At 40.0% G+C, this 12873-nt stretch overlaps 1 protein-coding gene across 1 annotated transcript in view; it reads right to left on the reverse strand.

Moving 5' to 3' along the window:
* Nucleotides 1-5940: 5940 nt before the first annotated feature.
* The window catches only part of hcn4l (hyperpolarization activated cyclic nucleotide-gated potassium channel 4l), a 37453-nt gene continuing 30520 nt past the window's right edge, over nucleotides 5941-12873 (reverse strand). The window contains exons 7-8 of the mRNA XM_067436712.1: nucleotides 11847-12011; nucleotides 5941-10110 (exon numbers count right to left, since the gene is read on the reverse strand). Of these exons, the coding sequence (XP_067292813.1) occupies nucleotides 8543-10110; nucleotides 11847-12011 (1733 nt within the window). The 3' untranslated portion in view covers nucleotides 5941-8542. The remainder of the gene's footprint in view (nucleotides 10111-11846; nucleotides 12012-12873) is intronic.

Consider the following 12873-nt stretch of genomic DNA (forward strand, 5'->3'; position numbering starts at 1 on the left):
TTTTTCCCTGTGTTTTTATTTTAACAGCATACAACATTTTCACATTTGTCAAAAGCAAATATCCCAATAACGCCACCCTGTGGATGAAATTGAAAATACAGAATCTAGACAAATAGGTCAGTCCAATGTCATATCTCTGTTGATGTGTTCATACTTTTAAATAGCACCTGATGCCAAGGAATATTTTCAGAGAAATTATATTGAACTATAGGCCACATGCTTATATATGCTTGGACAAGAAAGGTCTGAATTTGTTTGGCTATCAAGGTCTGTACTCAATTAGCTGTGATATTAAATAAATGACCCCCAGAGAGCAAAAGAAAGGTAATTTAATAATTTGTTGGCTTTAGACAGTGACCACTAGGGGTCAGTGTGTAATTGGACACCCAAGGCACTGCATTGCACATTATTAAACAAAACAAACTGCACAATGAATATGTAAATGTTCATAATTTATTCATTTTATTTATTTGGATAGTGCTAAATAGCAAAAACAAATACCCCAAATGTTCCACTGGGAGGAGGGATCTAAATACAAACTAGTCTTCTGTGCAGGAGCCGTTCTGTTGCAGAGTGAGTCAGCAGTCCTGATGCACAATTAAAATTTATAACTTTTCAAACTTTAACAAGGGCCGACAATAAGAGGAAACTTCAGAGCATCAGGTTTCATTGCAGACTTGGGATCCATTCTGGCATTAATATAACGGGATCACGCTGTAATTAGCAGGGCTTGCAGTCTGGGTGTACCTTGGCTGCATTGTCAGAGTGACAGGGATCAGCTGGTCAATTTGTATGCAAATAGGGTGAGGCTTAGCCAGGCTTTGATTCGCCAGCAGGGCTCGCTGACATCAAGCCGTTATGAGTGGAATTCTTACGAAGCATCAGCTCCAGAGCGGGACAAAGTATAATAGCTGTCTGCCATTATCACCATTTCAGCATTTGGTTTGTTCTTTACAAGCCATCCCTGCTTGATTCCGCCCTAGGAAGGATAACACTTCTCTGGTGAGCAAAACATACAGATTAGATGCTCTGTTCCATGAAGATACTGATAGGGGTTAACAGTCCAGTTTAGTGGGGGATGGAGAGCAAAACAGTGGGAGATTGATCCACTACTGTCTCGGGGAAGAGGACGATGCTATCTCAGTTCCCCACTGGAGCTACATCAAGTGTCAGAAGCTCAATAATTGGGAGAAACAGCGCTGTGGATGTTCAAGGACACGACCTTGTGATTCTCTCGTTCTGTGGCACTGTAACAGAAGCCATATGCTCGAGAGAAATGCTAATTAGGGCCATTGATTAATCGTTTCGAGTCAAAATAATTATATTGAATGTATTAATATGAATAATAATTAAAATAAAATTCAGTTATAAAATCAGTATTTACCTTATTTTTCAACAGGGATGTAAGCTTCTTCTAAATGAGCAAGACCAATTCATCTGCTTGTTAAAGTCACCATGAAATCAAAATGAACTTTTTTTTAATGGAATACTGTAGCATTTACACACACAAAAAAAAACTTTCCCTCTCTCATGCAGCATCTTCTTTTCTCTAATGACGTGTTTACTTGGGTGGAACGGGACAGCCTGTCACTCATATGAGCCAATAGCAAACCACTACCATCCACCCATCCAATCAAAAACCGATGGATAAAATAAAGTCCTGTCTTTTTTTCTTGTACTGAGAAGCTGTGTCACTTATACGTCATAATAGAGTGGTGCAGATATGACTTCACTTTGTAGGCCAAAACACTAGACTGGGTAAACCCAGCCTGATTTGATTTCGCCCTGCAACTCAGTCTGGAAACCTGGAACATTAATTTTTACTGCTTCTGTTATACTTTTGCGGGAACCAATCACAGACTGGCTTATCCACCTGACATGCTATTGGCGGGTTTAACACGATGCCGGAAGCGATGGGTTGTTGCCCGTTTATCACGCCTCTTGTGGTCTGATTGGTTGAAGGACTGCTATTGGTTGAGTCATTTAATTTATGCTCGGTGATCACGCCTCTTGTGCAGTAGAAAATACAGAGCAGACTCCCCAGAACAATGTTCAATATTAAATTGAGCTTGGTCTGGTGTTAGCCAGACAACCAAAACACAGAAGCAAGTTAGCATTTTAGCACTTGTGGTTCCATCGTCCCAAAATTAGTGTTTTTTTTATGTGATTTTGGTTGAATGGCTGTGTGATCAGCACACAAGCTTAAGACACATTCACGTTTTATTCTACAACATAAAATACATCAGTATTACCCCACTCGTGATTTATTTTTTATAGCTGTTACATGTCTATAAAGAGGGGGATGCTAAGTGGCTAAATGGGACTACAGAGGCTGTTGGGGACATTAAACGGCATCACGACGAACAGGTAAACTCAGTCCGCTTTTACAGCCTTATATGCTCATAATTGTGTTCTTATAAACTAGTCTAACTAGATTAAAAATAAAAAAAATAAAAAAGTTGTCACGCTCTGATGGTGACGCGAGCTTTTTACTTCTGACGACTGCATAATAGGCTTAAAAATTCATAAAAGTTGTGTTCCTCTGTGAAAATTGTTTTGATGGACAAAAAAAAACATGTAAGTATCATAACTTAATGTTGTTAAGGGAACCAATGTGATGGTAACTGCTGATTGGCCTAAACTGACCAAAGTGATGTCATACCTGCACACTATATAAGAATAAAAAAAAGAAAAGACAATCGCAACAGTCTATTTCATCCCAACATAACACAGTTTCTGGGTCCAAATGGAACAAGGGGTGCTAATATGAGGAGCGTCCAAATTCACTTACTTACAGTGTATAAGTATGCTTAAATTGGGGTGCAAATACACACTTACTGTGTGCCTCCATAACGACATCTCAGATGGCCAGACAGTCATTCATCTTTTATGAATCCTTAAAGGGGACATATTATGCCCCTTTTCATAAGATCTAATATCTGTTTTCCCCAGGATGTGTCTGTGAAGTTTCAGTTCAAAATACCCCTAGATAATTGATTAAAGCTTGTCAAATTTGCCCTTATTTGGGTGCGAGCAAAAACGTGCCAGTTTTGTGTGTCCCTTTAAATGCAAATGAGCTGCTGCTCCCCGGATACTCCCGTCAAAAACAAAACAGGCGAATCTGTCAGGAAATAACCAGTTGTGGAATGTAGCCTTCCATGTTTGAACTGGAGTCAGACACTGATGGAGAGACTCAAGAAGAGGTTACTTCTGAATGGTTAGTGGATGCATTTATGTGGTTGTGGCGTTTTATAGGTGCTCATGTGGGAACATCAAAAGACTGTCACCTTACTAAACAATGCATAATAAATGTGAGTTTATGAATTATGCAGACGGTGAGCGTTTTGGGATAAAACTAACATAGCTCTAGTCTCTGAATACAGTCAGAGACAATGGTAACTTTAGCCATATTAGCCGTACAGCATTCTAGAAAGCTCATTCAGAAAGGAAATTTGCAACCATTCACAAAATATAAAGTGCCATCCTTATTTGTTCTGGATATAAAGTTAGAGCATGAAGCGTAGGTACTGATCCATCCTTCAGAAACTTTTTTGCAAATTCAGCATATTGTACTGACCTTCGTTTGTGAAGAAGTCATGCGTCAAATGATTTTCGCAAATATTACATTTTACCAAACTTTCTTCGGCACATTTCCTTCAAAAATTAAACTCAACCACGGTGTCCTCAGTCAGTGGCTCGGATTCCGAGTCTAGGAGACTTGTATGCTCATTGGTATATCGAACAACAGGACATTTGAAATGTTTTTTTGTCGCAGACATTGGGTGTTTCTCAGTATCCCTCCTTGTTTCATCGCTCTTGGATCTTCTATGGATCGCTCCTATGACCCGGTCGGGCTCAGCCATTTTGTAGGACATCTCGACTCTAATTGCACAGCGAGGGGATCGAAGAGTGAGGAGGCTTCCTGAGGAGTCATGAGTGGGAATGGTATACGCAGGTGTAAGGATCCTTTGCGGAAGTGTTTTATCGACTAAGGCACGAAAATTAGACAATCTGTTATACTATACAGCAAATAAAACATTTGGCAAATAAATAAATAAATAAATGCAGGTTTGATGAGCATAAGTAGCCTGACAAGCCAGACCCACATCAAGATGTTTGGTCTGGAAACTCACCATTGACAGGGCTCAGTCCGAGCGGCGGGATAAACGGTTGTCTTTCAAACTCCCTCTGCACGCGATAGGATAGCACTACACCAACCAGAGCAACGAAGGTGAAGCAGAGCTAGTTGACAGATCAAACTTTTGCCGTATCCGGTCGGCAAAACTCCAAACACATCTTCCCTTTTTAAGAATGACTTGTGTTGTTCTTTGTTCTTTTCTCAGAGAAAAGCTTAACTTCAAGTCTTCCAAAGTCTCGGCCAAAGCTGATTCGAAAGGCCGCCGTTCGCCAGCTTTTGTGTTTACTAGTAGCATGCAAGTGCAACTCTGCCAAGCTCCGCCCACTGACTCTATACACAATGTGATTGGCCTGATCAGAGTTTGGTTTTTACAGCTCACACATGTATTCATAGATGCCACCTACGTCACTACCAAATAGAACGTTGCGATATTTACGACCGATCTCGCCCGGCGGTGGCCACCCAAACTGCCCATTTGAATGAGAGAGAGAGACAGAGATACCTGGAGAAAATTTCTATTTTAGGATCCTTATTCGTTACCCCCAGTTTTCTTTTGTCCATATATCTTGTTCATAACCTGTAATAGCAGAAGGCTTTTAAGAGTACCGATGCATGTAAACGCACGGGTCCGCTATCAGTTAAATTAGCGTGCTTTTCTCTAGTCTACTCGAATCAAAACCGAATCTCCCTGACTTTTCCAGAGCCATTTTTGATTAACTGAAACATCAAACTTCAGATAATCTTAATCAAACACTTGAGCCTCCAAAGAGAACATACCAAAATACAATTCATCCATTTATTCAGAAACACAACATCATCCCTTTATGATAGTACCGGAATAGGCTATGAAATAATAATATTTATTATTTAACACTTTTGTTCTTCATAAAATAATAGAATACCAGTTCGGGATTCCTATACGCTGAGACCGTCGGTCGCAAAGATGGCGGCGCAAAGCTACAGTGACGTCATGTGATCCGAACGAATTAAGAGTTATTAGACGAAACTCGCAGAAAAAAGAAACTCGCGGCAGATTAGATTTGCTGCCGCTAGGGTGCGTCTAGATTTCTAGGATAAAGAGACTTCTTGCAAAAACATGAAATAGTATCCAAACTTTACACACACACACACACACACACACACACACACACACACACACACACACACACACACACACACAACACACACACACACACACACACACACACACACACACACACACACACACACACACACACACACACACACACACACACACACACACACACGTGTTCAAATGTCTTATAAAAGTGAATTTTGCATAATAGGTCCCTTTTTAAAGCCCCATGAAGTTGGTAATTTTACCCAACTTTTACTCAAGTTACTGTAGTAAACTCTGCACAAAGGTATCGCTCTTTACTATTAATATTTTGCTTCACTACATTATCAAACGTGAACTTCATCACACTTTACAAGTGAATATAAGTGAAGAATAGCAGTAAGAGGCAGTAATGCTACTATTTTTACTACAATCCTGTGTTTGTGATAACTAGCCTACATTAAAATAATATAACAAATACCTGTTTACAACATCAAGCAGCATGACCGACTGTTTTTGCACAGCTAAAATAACTGGAAGCCACTCCTACCAAAAAAATTAAAAGGGTAGGTTTTGTTTGTTGTATTTAATATCATTGAAAATTAAATGAACGTGGTATCATTAACAACCCTACACATATAATAAAATATGGGGAGGAATTTTACTCAGGATGCTACATGGTAAGGAAGAAAGAAAGATAAACAAAGGACAAAATAACACATACTTAACAAAGGAAAACAATAAAATTTAATTTTTTTTAACAATTATTTATCAATTAACAGTTTAAATGAAATATTATATCGCTATACTCATGAATATTCGTACATACATGATTATTCAGTATTCATGATGAACATTATATTCTGTAATATTTTGATTCTGAAGCATGTTAGTCATAATACATATTATCATTATATAATTAGGAAAAAGTGAAACACCGACCAAATATGGCAAGTTGGCCATCTTCCAACTCCACAAAAGGGGGGAAAAGACAGCAATTGTTCAAATTCCATGTGAAAATATTGCACTCATATGTTTGTGAATTCCAAAGGGGACATATTCCAGGAGGAAGCTGTTTTTTGATTAATTGAAAGTGCACTGTAGACTGATGCATAATGACACAACTTGTCCATCGTGGATATGTCATATGGCTTAACCATTTTGCCATACAGTGACTGTTTTGAACTATTACAATTTTAACCCAAAATGACTGAGCGTCCTCTATGAACTCATAGGCCATCAATACGTGACCACCTCTTAATAAAGTCAGGCAGTCTGTAATGACATTGGTGGGGTTAAAAATGCTACTGTATAACAATCATTAATGATACCTCACTTTGGTTATGACAAACAATAAATGCACAGAATATTATAAAATGCTACAACATAAATGCACAATAAAACACGCATACACTCACACTCAAGACCTGAAAAAGAGAGATATTACAGTGTAATGCATTGTGTGCTCTGTAATACTAACAAAAAGCTCTTTGATGCTTTGATATTTAACTCATTAATATTCAACATCACATATATCTCACTCTCATTTGCATTTCTCCTTGCAATTTTATCCGACTTCAATGCAGGGAACACTGTTAACTTGGAAAAACCAGGCTCTGAAAATTAAAATAATGATATGATAATCAAATGCATATTGCAAAAACGGAACAGAATTGAGTGGAAATGACCGAGTGTTGCATAATGACAGTATCTGTAGACTGATGGTGACAGTATATAGATTATGAATATATAGATTAACAAAACGAACAGATACACAATAAATAGATATATACATAGACATGTATTATAAAATTATATAAATTATACAATATATAATAACTTGGGACAAAGCCGGGAATTTTCATGATCAACCTGTGTAAGCTTTGCTCAAAAGGAAGGACACTTAGAAAAATACTATTCCTCCTTTTACCACCAGCCACATATGGCATGTCATAGCAGGTGCTAAGCTAACTATTGTGTTAGCAGAGTTGTTTTATGTAGTCTGCTGTACCTCTGCTGCAATACATCTCAAATGGTCAAAAATGTTTCATTTCACAGATATGAAATATAATACATACTAACCAAAACTTGTATTGCACAACCAGAAAGCACAACCTCATGCAAATTGTGGGCCCAGACAACAATATAGTGTCGGCCCGGATTCGGACCACATCTGCTACGTGTTGAATCCACTTGTGGCCCGGATCTGGGCTGACACTGTTGCTGTCTGCATTTTACAAAATGTGCAGTTGAACAGATGCCAAATGGAAATGGAAACATACAAACCAAATTCTAACATGACTTATGTAATTACTAGTCTTAACTTATAAGCTTTGGTAACTGCGATGGGCTCTTTTTTTTTTATAACTGTCATATTGGTTGAGTCACTGCCATTGACAATCATCCAGTATGTTTTGTCTGACAGGAAGAAACCTGCAGTTTACAGTTCAACCTCTGTGCACGTACAAAAACCAAGCATACAGTTTTATTGCTTAAGTACTGCACAAATTCACATACAAAGCACATACAAAATGATTGCAAAACATTCTTAATGTTCTCGGTTCTGTTGTGGAAGTGAGGGTGTCATTCCCTGGTGTCCAGACACTAAGGCAGTATTGTTACAAAAAGGAAAGGCCATAGATACTGAGCAGTACCTCTTCGTCTGCATGGAGGGTTGGGGTCAAGGTCAAGTGGAAAGATCATACTAGGTCTAGATAATTGGGATGTTGAGGGCTAGGTTTATTTGTGCATGTTTGAATGTGTGTGTGCGCCTCTGTTCGTGTGTGTATATATCTGTGCAAGTGCCACCTGCCCGGAGAGACCTGTACGACGTGTTCTTTCACAGTGACAGATGATGCCCGACTGATGAAGTGCGACGAATGTAGCTTTGCTTCCCTGACCCAGCATAATTCCCTTCTTTAAAAAGAGCACACTATTATGACACTACAATAGCAATCGCCCGCTCACACATACACACAATCACAAACATACATACAAACATACATCCTTTAGAATTATTACTTTGAAGTAACTTTTTTTTCTTTTCTTTTTTTTTTTGGAAGTCATAATTTGCATATCCCTATACAGTCTTATCATCAGACAATAATATTGCAAAGATTACTGACAGAACTTGGAAGACAAATTTAAGTCCCACCGTCATTCTTCTGCCAGTTTTAGTCCATTCCTTCTTTTGGCATGACAAATAGGGAAGTCATTGGAAAATCCAAGCAGATGAACATACACCCTCCTTCTCTGGTGAGAAATGTCAGTGTCTTTGACGTATTAAAAAACGTTGCTCACTCATTGCAGGAGGGTGCAGACCATTCTCACAAGTTCGATGGGAGTTTTTGGTGCAAGCTTGGCGTCCCAGGGGTGGACCTGTCACTAGACCCATGGGCTGGTGACCCACCTGAGGACCCAGTCTGAGTTATGGACAATTTGGAAGTTTGTCTCGATAGGACAACATGACCAGGAATTGAGCTAAATGGTTTCATAATTGGAGGGGGCGATGGGAGCGGTGAGTAACCTGAAGCCGATCCTCTATGATGGGATAAATCTGGTGGTTGTGGTCCTCTTCCAACTAAACTGGACTTTTCAGGTAGTCCTGGAGTGGGGATGGACATGGAAATGGTGGTTAAGTCTTGTGAAGGTAGGTCAACTAGAGATCCACCTCTTTGTCTTGGTTGAGGTGGTGGTGGGAAGAGTGTCTGAGGGGTTAGGAGGGAGCTTTGTGATCCAGAGATGCTAGCAGGATGGCTGTGCATGGCCACCCTTATCTTCTCCACTGTAGGACTCTGGCACGTGGGACTCCAAGCTGAAGGTGTGCTACATGGGGATACATTTCCGGACCCATATTGTGCAAGGGAAGCAAGAGCTGATGGTTCTTGGGAAAGCTGTGAAAGAACATCTGGTTGTAGACCAATCTGAGTGTGCTGGGTTGGGATTTGTTGGGATGGAATGGGATTTGTTGGACTCAGGCCTTGTTCAAGAACGCTCCTGGAGCGGATAGGGGACTCTGTTACAGGAGACTGGGAGGCTGTCCTTGCAACTTTATTCAAGTCTTGACTTGGTTTTGTTGGTTGAGGATTTGGCTGAGCTGAATGCAGTTGGGTCAGGATGGGACTTACCGAGTGCGCTATCAAAGGAGTAAGGGTGGATGTAGGTGGAACTGAAAGCTGGACAGCCTCTCCTCCAACTGCTCCGTGTTGGAAGAAACCTCGAAGTGATGAAGCAATGCTGGGGAAAGAGGCCTGAGGAAGTTGTGGTTGAGAATGAAGCTGGGCAACACTGAAGTCTTTGGATCCGTGGGAGACAAGGGGTCTATGGGGGTAGAAGGAAGACTCTGTGATGCTGGAGGTGGTGGTGGTGACAGTTGTTGTGATGGTGGATGGAAGAGAGCTGGAGGATGGTGGCGGAGGTGTGGAGGTAGATGATCTCTCGGCCCTGAGTGTGTCCAAAATTGGGGTCTCTATACAAGAGCTGAACTGTGAGCTGGTTGATGGAGAGCCACCAAATGCAGCAGTGCCCGAAAGTGCAGTTGGGAACCTTTTTACATACCCTGGCTGGTCTTTCAGCGAGCCAAGCAGCGGGAAAGGAGGTCGGAAAAGGGCATGAGGCAAATGGGGGTGGCGAGTCAGGGCAATGGCTACTGAAGTGGTGGCTGCGGCAGCTTGCAAAGGAGCCTGAATAAGAGGTGCCCAGATGACGGGGGTGTGGGAAGATGGAGTCGGTGCTGGGTGAGGAGCTGGGGAAGGTGTCTGCATGAGGTGGGCACAATGGGCCATATCCCTGTCGTGCTGCACGATCTGCTGGATGATCTCGTTTTCTTGGTAGTTCAGAGCTCCGGAATTAAGATCCCGTTGAACTTTGTGCTGGAGTACAGAGTTTCTCTTTCCTGTGAGGACAAAAAGGAATACAGAAAAGCATGGATAAACTCAATAATGCACACCTTCACATTCATTAATAACGTCTAAGCAGGTGTGTTAAAGCTAAACTCTGCAGGACAGTGGCCTTACAGGAGCAGGTTTGGACACCCCTGATTTAAGCCAAATAGGTTGTTTGATAAATGTTAGCCAAATAGATATTTAAAAGGGTCATGAACTGAGAAATCAAATTTTCTGTTGAGCCTTTAATATATAAGAAGTCATCATACTATAAGAATAAACTGTAAGCTTCAGAAATAAAAACTTCTTTGCTAGGTCAAAAAAAGCTTTTATTGTAACCAAGCCCTGAGAACAACTCGTTGTAGAATGTGTCTATATACAATGTAATTAGTGCAATTAAAGACCGCCTCTGCAGTAGAAGTTCAGCGCCTTCTTCATCATCAAATTTGGCCCCGCCCACTGGATTGTTAGTGAGATGACGAGTAGAAAAAGAGCAAAACAGGATCACTGGACTAAAAACAACATTACCTTCCAGAGGATCCTAATGCCAGGAATGTGTTTATTTATTTGCAACAATTTGAATGCCTTAGTTGAGCATTATTTATTTGTAATTGGTACATTTCACTGTGGATTCTTTGGTAAATCAGTCAGCAATTTCGGCGCAGGCTTTGCTGACAGACTTTACAATATGGACTCGACAGTAATACCACAACATGTAAGTAATTCTAATGCCTGATCTGTGACCAGGGATTTCTGATATGTAATGATTCATGTACGGTCAGATGTCCTTTGCCTGGCAGTAAATCAAACCAGTGACTAAACCACTTCAGCTCTGCAGCATATTTTGAATGATTATGATGATGCAATATTGGACCCACGGGTGGGATGCAGAGTTAAATTGTAAACAGTCAACGTTACATTGTTTCTCTTAGTATGAAGAATATAATCTGTTATTTAAACTGTGATTATATATAGAAAGCAATGAAAAAAACACACCCTTTACAATTGCTGGAGATATCAATCAAACAGCGAGAGTTTAGGAGTCTAGACTCTTGCCAAAACTCCCATTTTAATCAACAAATCTTATTTACATTGTGTTTGCGCTGTTAGTTATGATGAAAGCATTCATAAGTGTGCAGAAATCGAGTTGCAATGACGAGATCACTGCATTCATGCGCTCAACATGTCGGTGATCGGCTATAATGCTCATCACTGCAACCTTTTCTTGCCACGATCTAAATATAATACCACAATCAGTATTTCTCCACGATTAGTTAACCTTGAGAACTGTGATAGAAAAAATGTGCTAAAAGTTTTCAAGAGAGTTCCACATGTAATTATTATAATTTTTATGCAAAGATGTCAGCCAATCACAACAGTGGGCTTTTACATTGAATCTCACTGCAGACACACCCCTTCAAACAGAGCGTTCAGAGCAGAGGGCTAAAATCAGGGTAGGAAAAAATGCCTTTTATTTTTAAATTATGGAAACATTATAAAACAGTAATAAAACAATGCAGTTCATGTCCCCTTTAAACGTTGGTTTAGCAAAAACTATTTTTTTCTTGTTGAATATCCTGTTTCAGATTATAATAAAACACACTGTGCAATTAAAAAGGGCTGCGAGCTGCAAAATTCACAATAAAAGCAAGGGACAAGATGTGACCGCTTATTAAACTCTCCACTCTTCAAGGACATTTCAGAGCAGCTGTGAAAAACATAGGCCTGTTGAACTGACAGCTCTCACCTATGCGGTCAAGGCGATCGAGGGCTACGGTCTCAAAGGCGCGTCGCATCATAGGGTACTCCTCCAACACCTCGTTGAAATGGTCCACAGAGAGCGAGTACAGGCGACAGTATGTGTCCGCTCTGACGCTGGCTGTTCTTCTGCCTCGAGTCAGCAAACAGATCTCTGTGGACATTTTGCAACATAAAGCAAATGAAAACCACACAGGAAGAACATGTATGCTAAGAGCAACCATGTGGAAAGAACATGCACAATTTTACAAGCATGTACATTTATGTGTATAAATAATAGAATGAATGAAGAGTAAATAAATGAATGCATGATTGGGTATACCCTAGTATCCAGCCCCTAACTGATCATTAAACATAAATGTTTCTTCAGCCTATGTTTAGAGCACTCCAGACCTATTAATATGTGCATAAATTCATAATAGCGGGAACCATGAATTAAATATACTTGCTATAAATGAAGTGACTCAGAGTTTATATACTTTGAGCCTGCTTTTTTGAATGGTCTTTTTTAATCTGCACCCAGAGCATTAAAATACAATTTTGACAGCTTAAAGTTGTACTCAGCAATCATCTGTCCAGTCCTATCACAGAGTAAAAGCAGCACTAGAAATGCGGAGGAAATTTCTAAGTGACAGACAAGCAGGAGTTTGAGGAGACGACACAGGGGACAGTCAAAATTAATATAGTAATCGGGTGTTCCCAGTAGGTATCTCACCTTTAAACTCAAGAAATACAGTTTTACTTCTTTCCACAATGTCCACTGACTAGTTCATAGAATTTTTAAAACCTGAAAAAGTTGAATGCGCATGGTTTTCTGTACAGTTAAAACCGCTAAGCACTGTTAGCTGTTTTGCTAACTTCCCCAAGACTTAGCAACTAAATTGCACTGATTAGATCACAGTTATTTCATGTTTTAAGCGTAACTGTGAGACTAATACTTTACACAAGCAAAGACAATTTTCCAGTGGAGTAACAAAATAAACCTTATTCAACATATATTATCTGAAAACATTTCT

The sequence above is a fragment of the Pseudorasbora parva genome, chromosome 25 (assembly GCF_024679245.1).
Source record: "Pseudorasbora parva isolate DD20220531a chromosome 25, ASM2467924v1, whole genome shotgun sequence".
Taxonomy (NCBI): domain Eukaryota; kingdom Metazoa; phylum Chordata; class Actinopteri; order Cypriniformes; family Gobionidae; genus Pseudorasbora; species Pseudorasbora parva.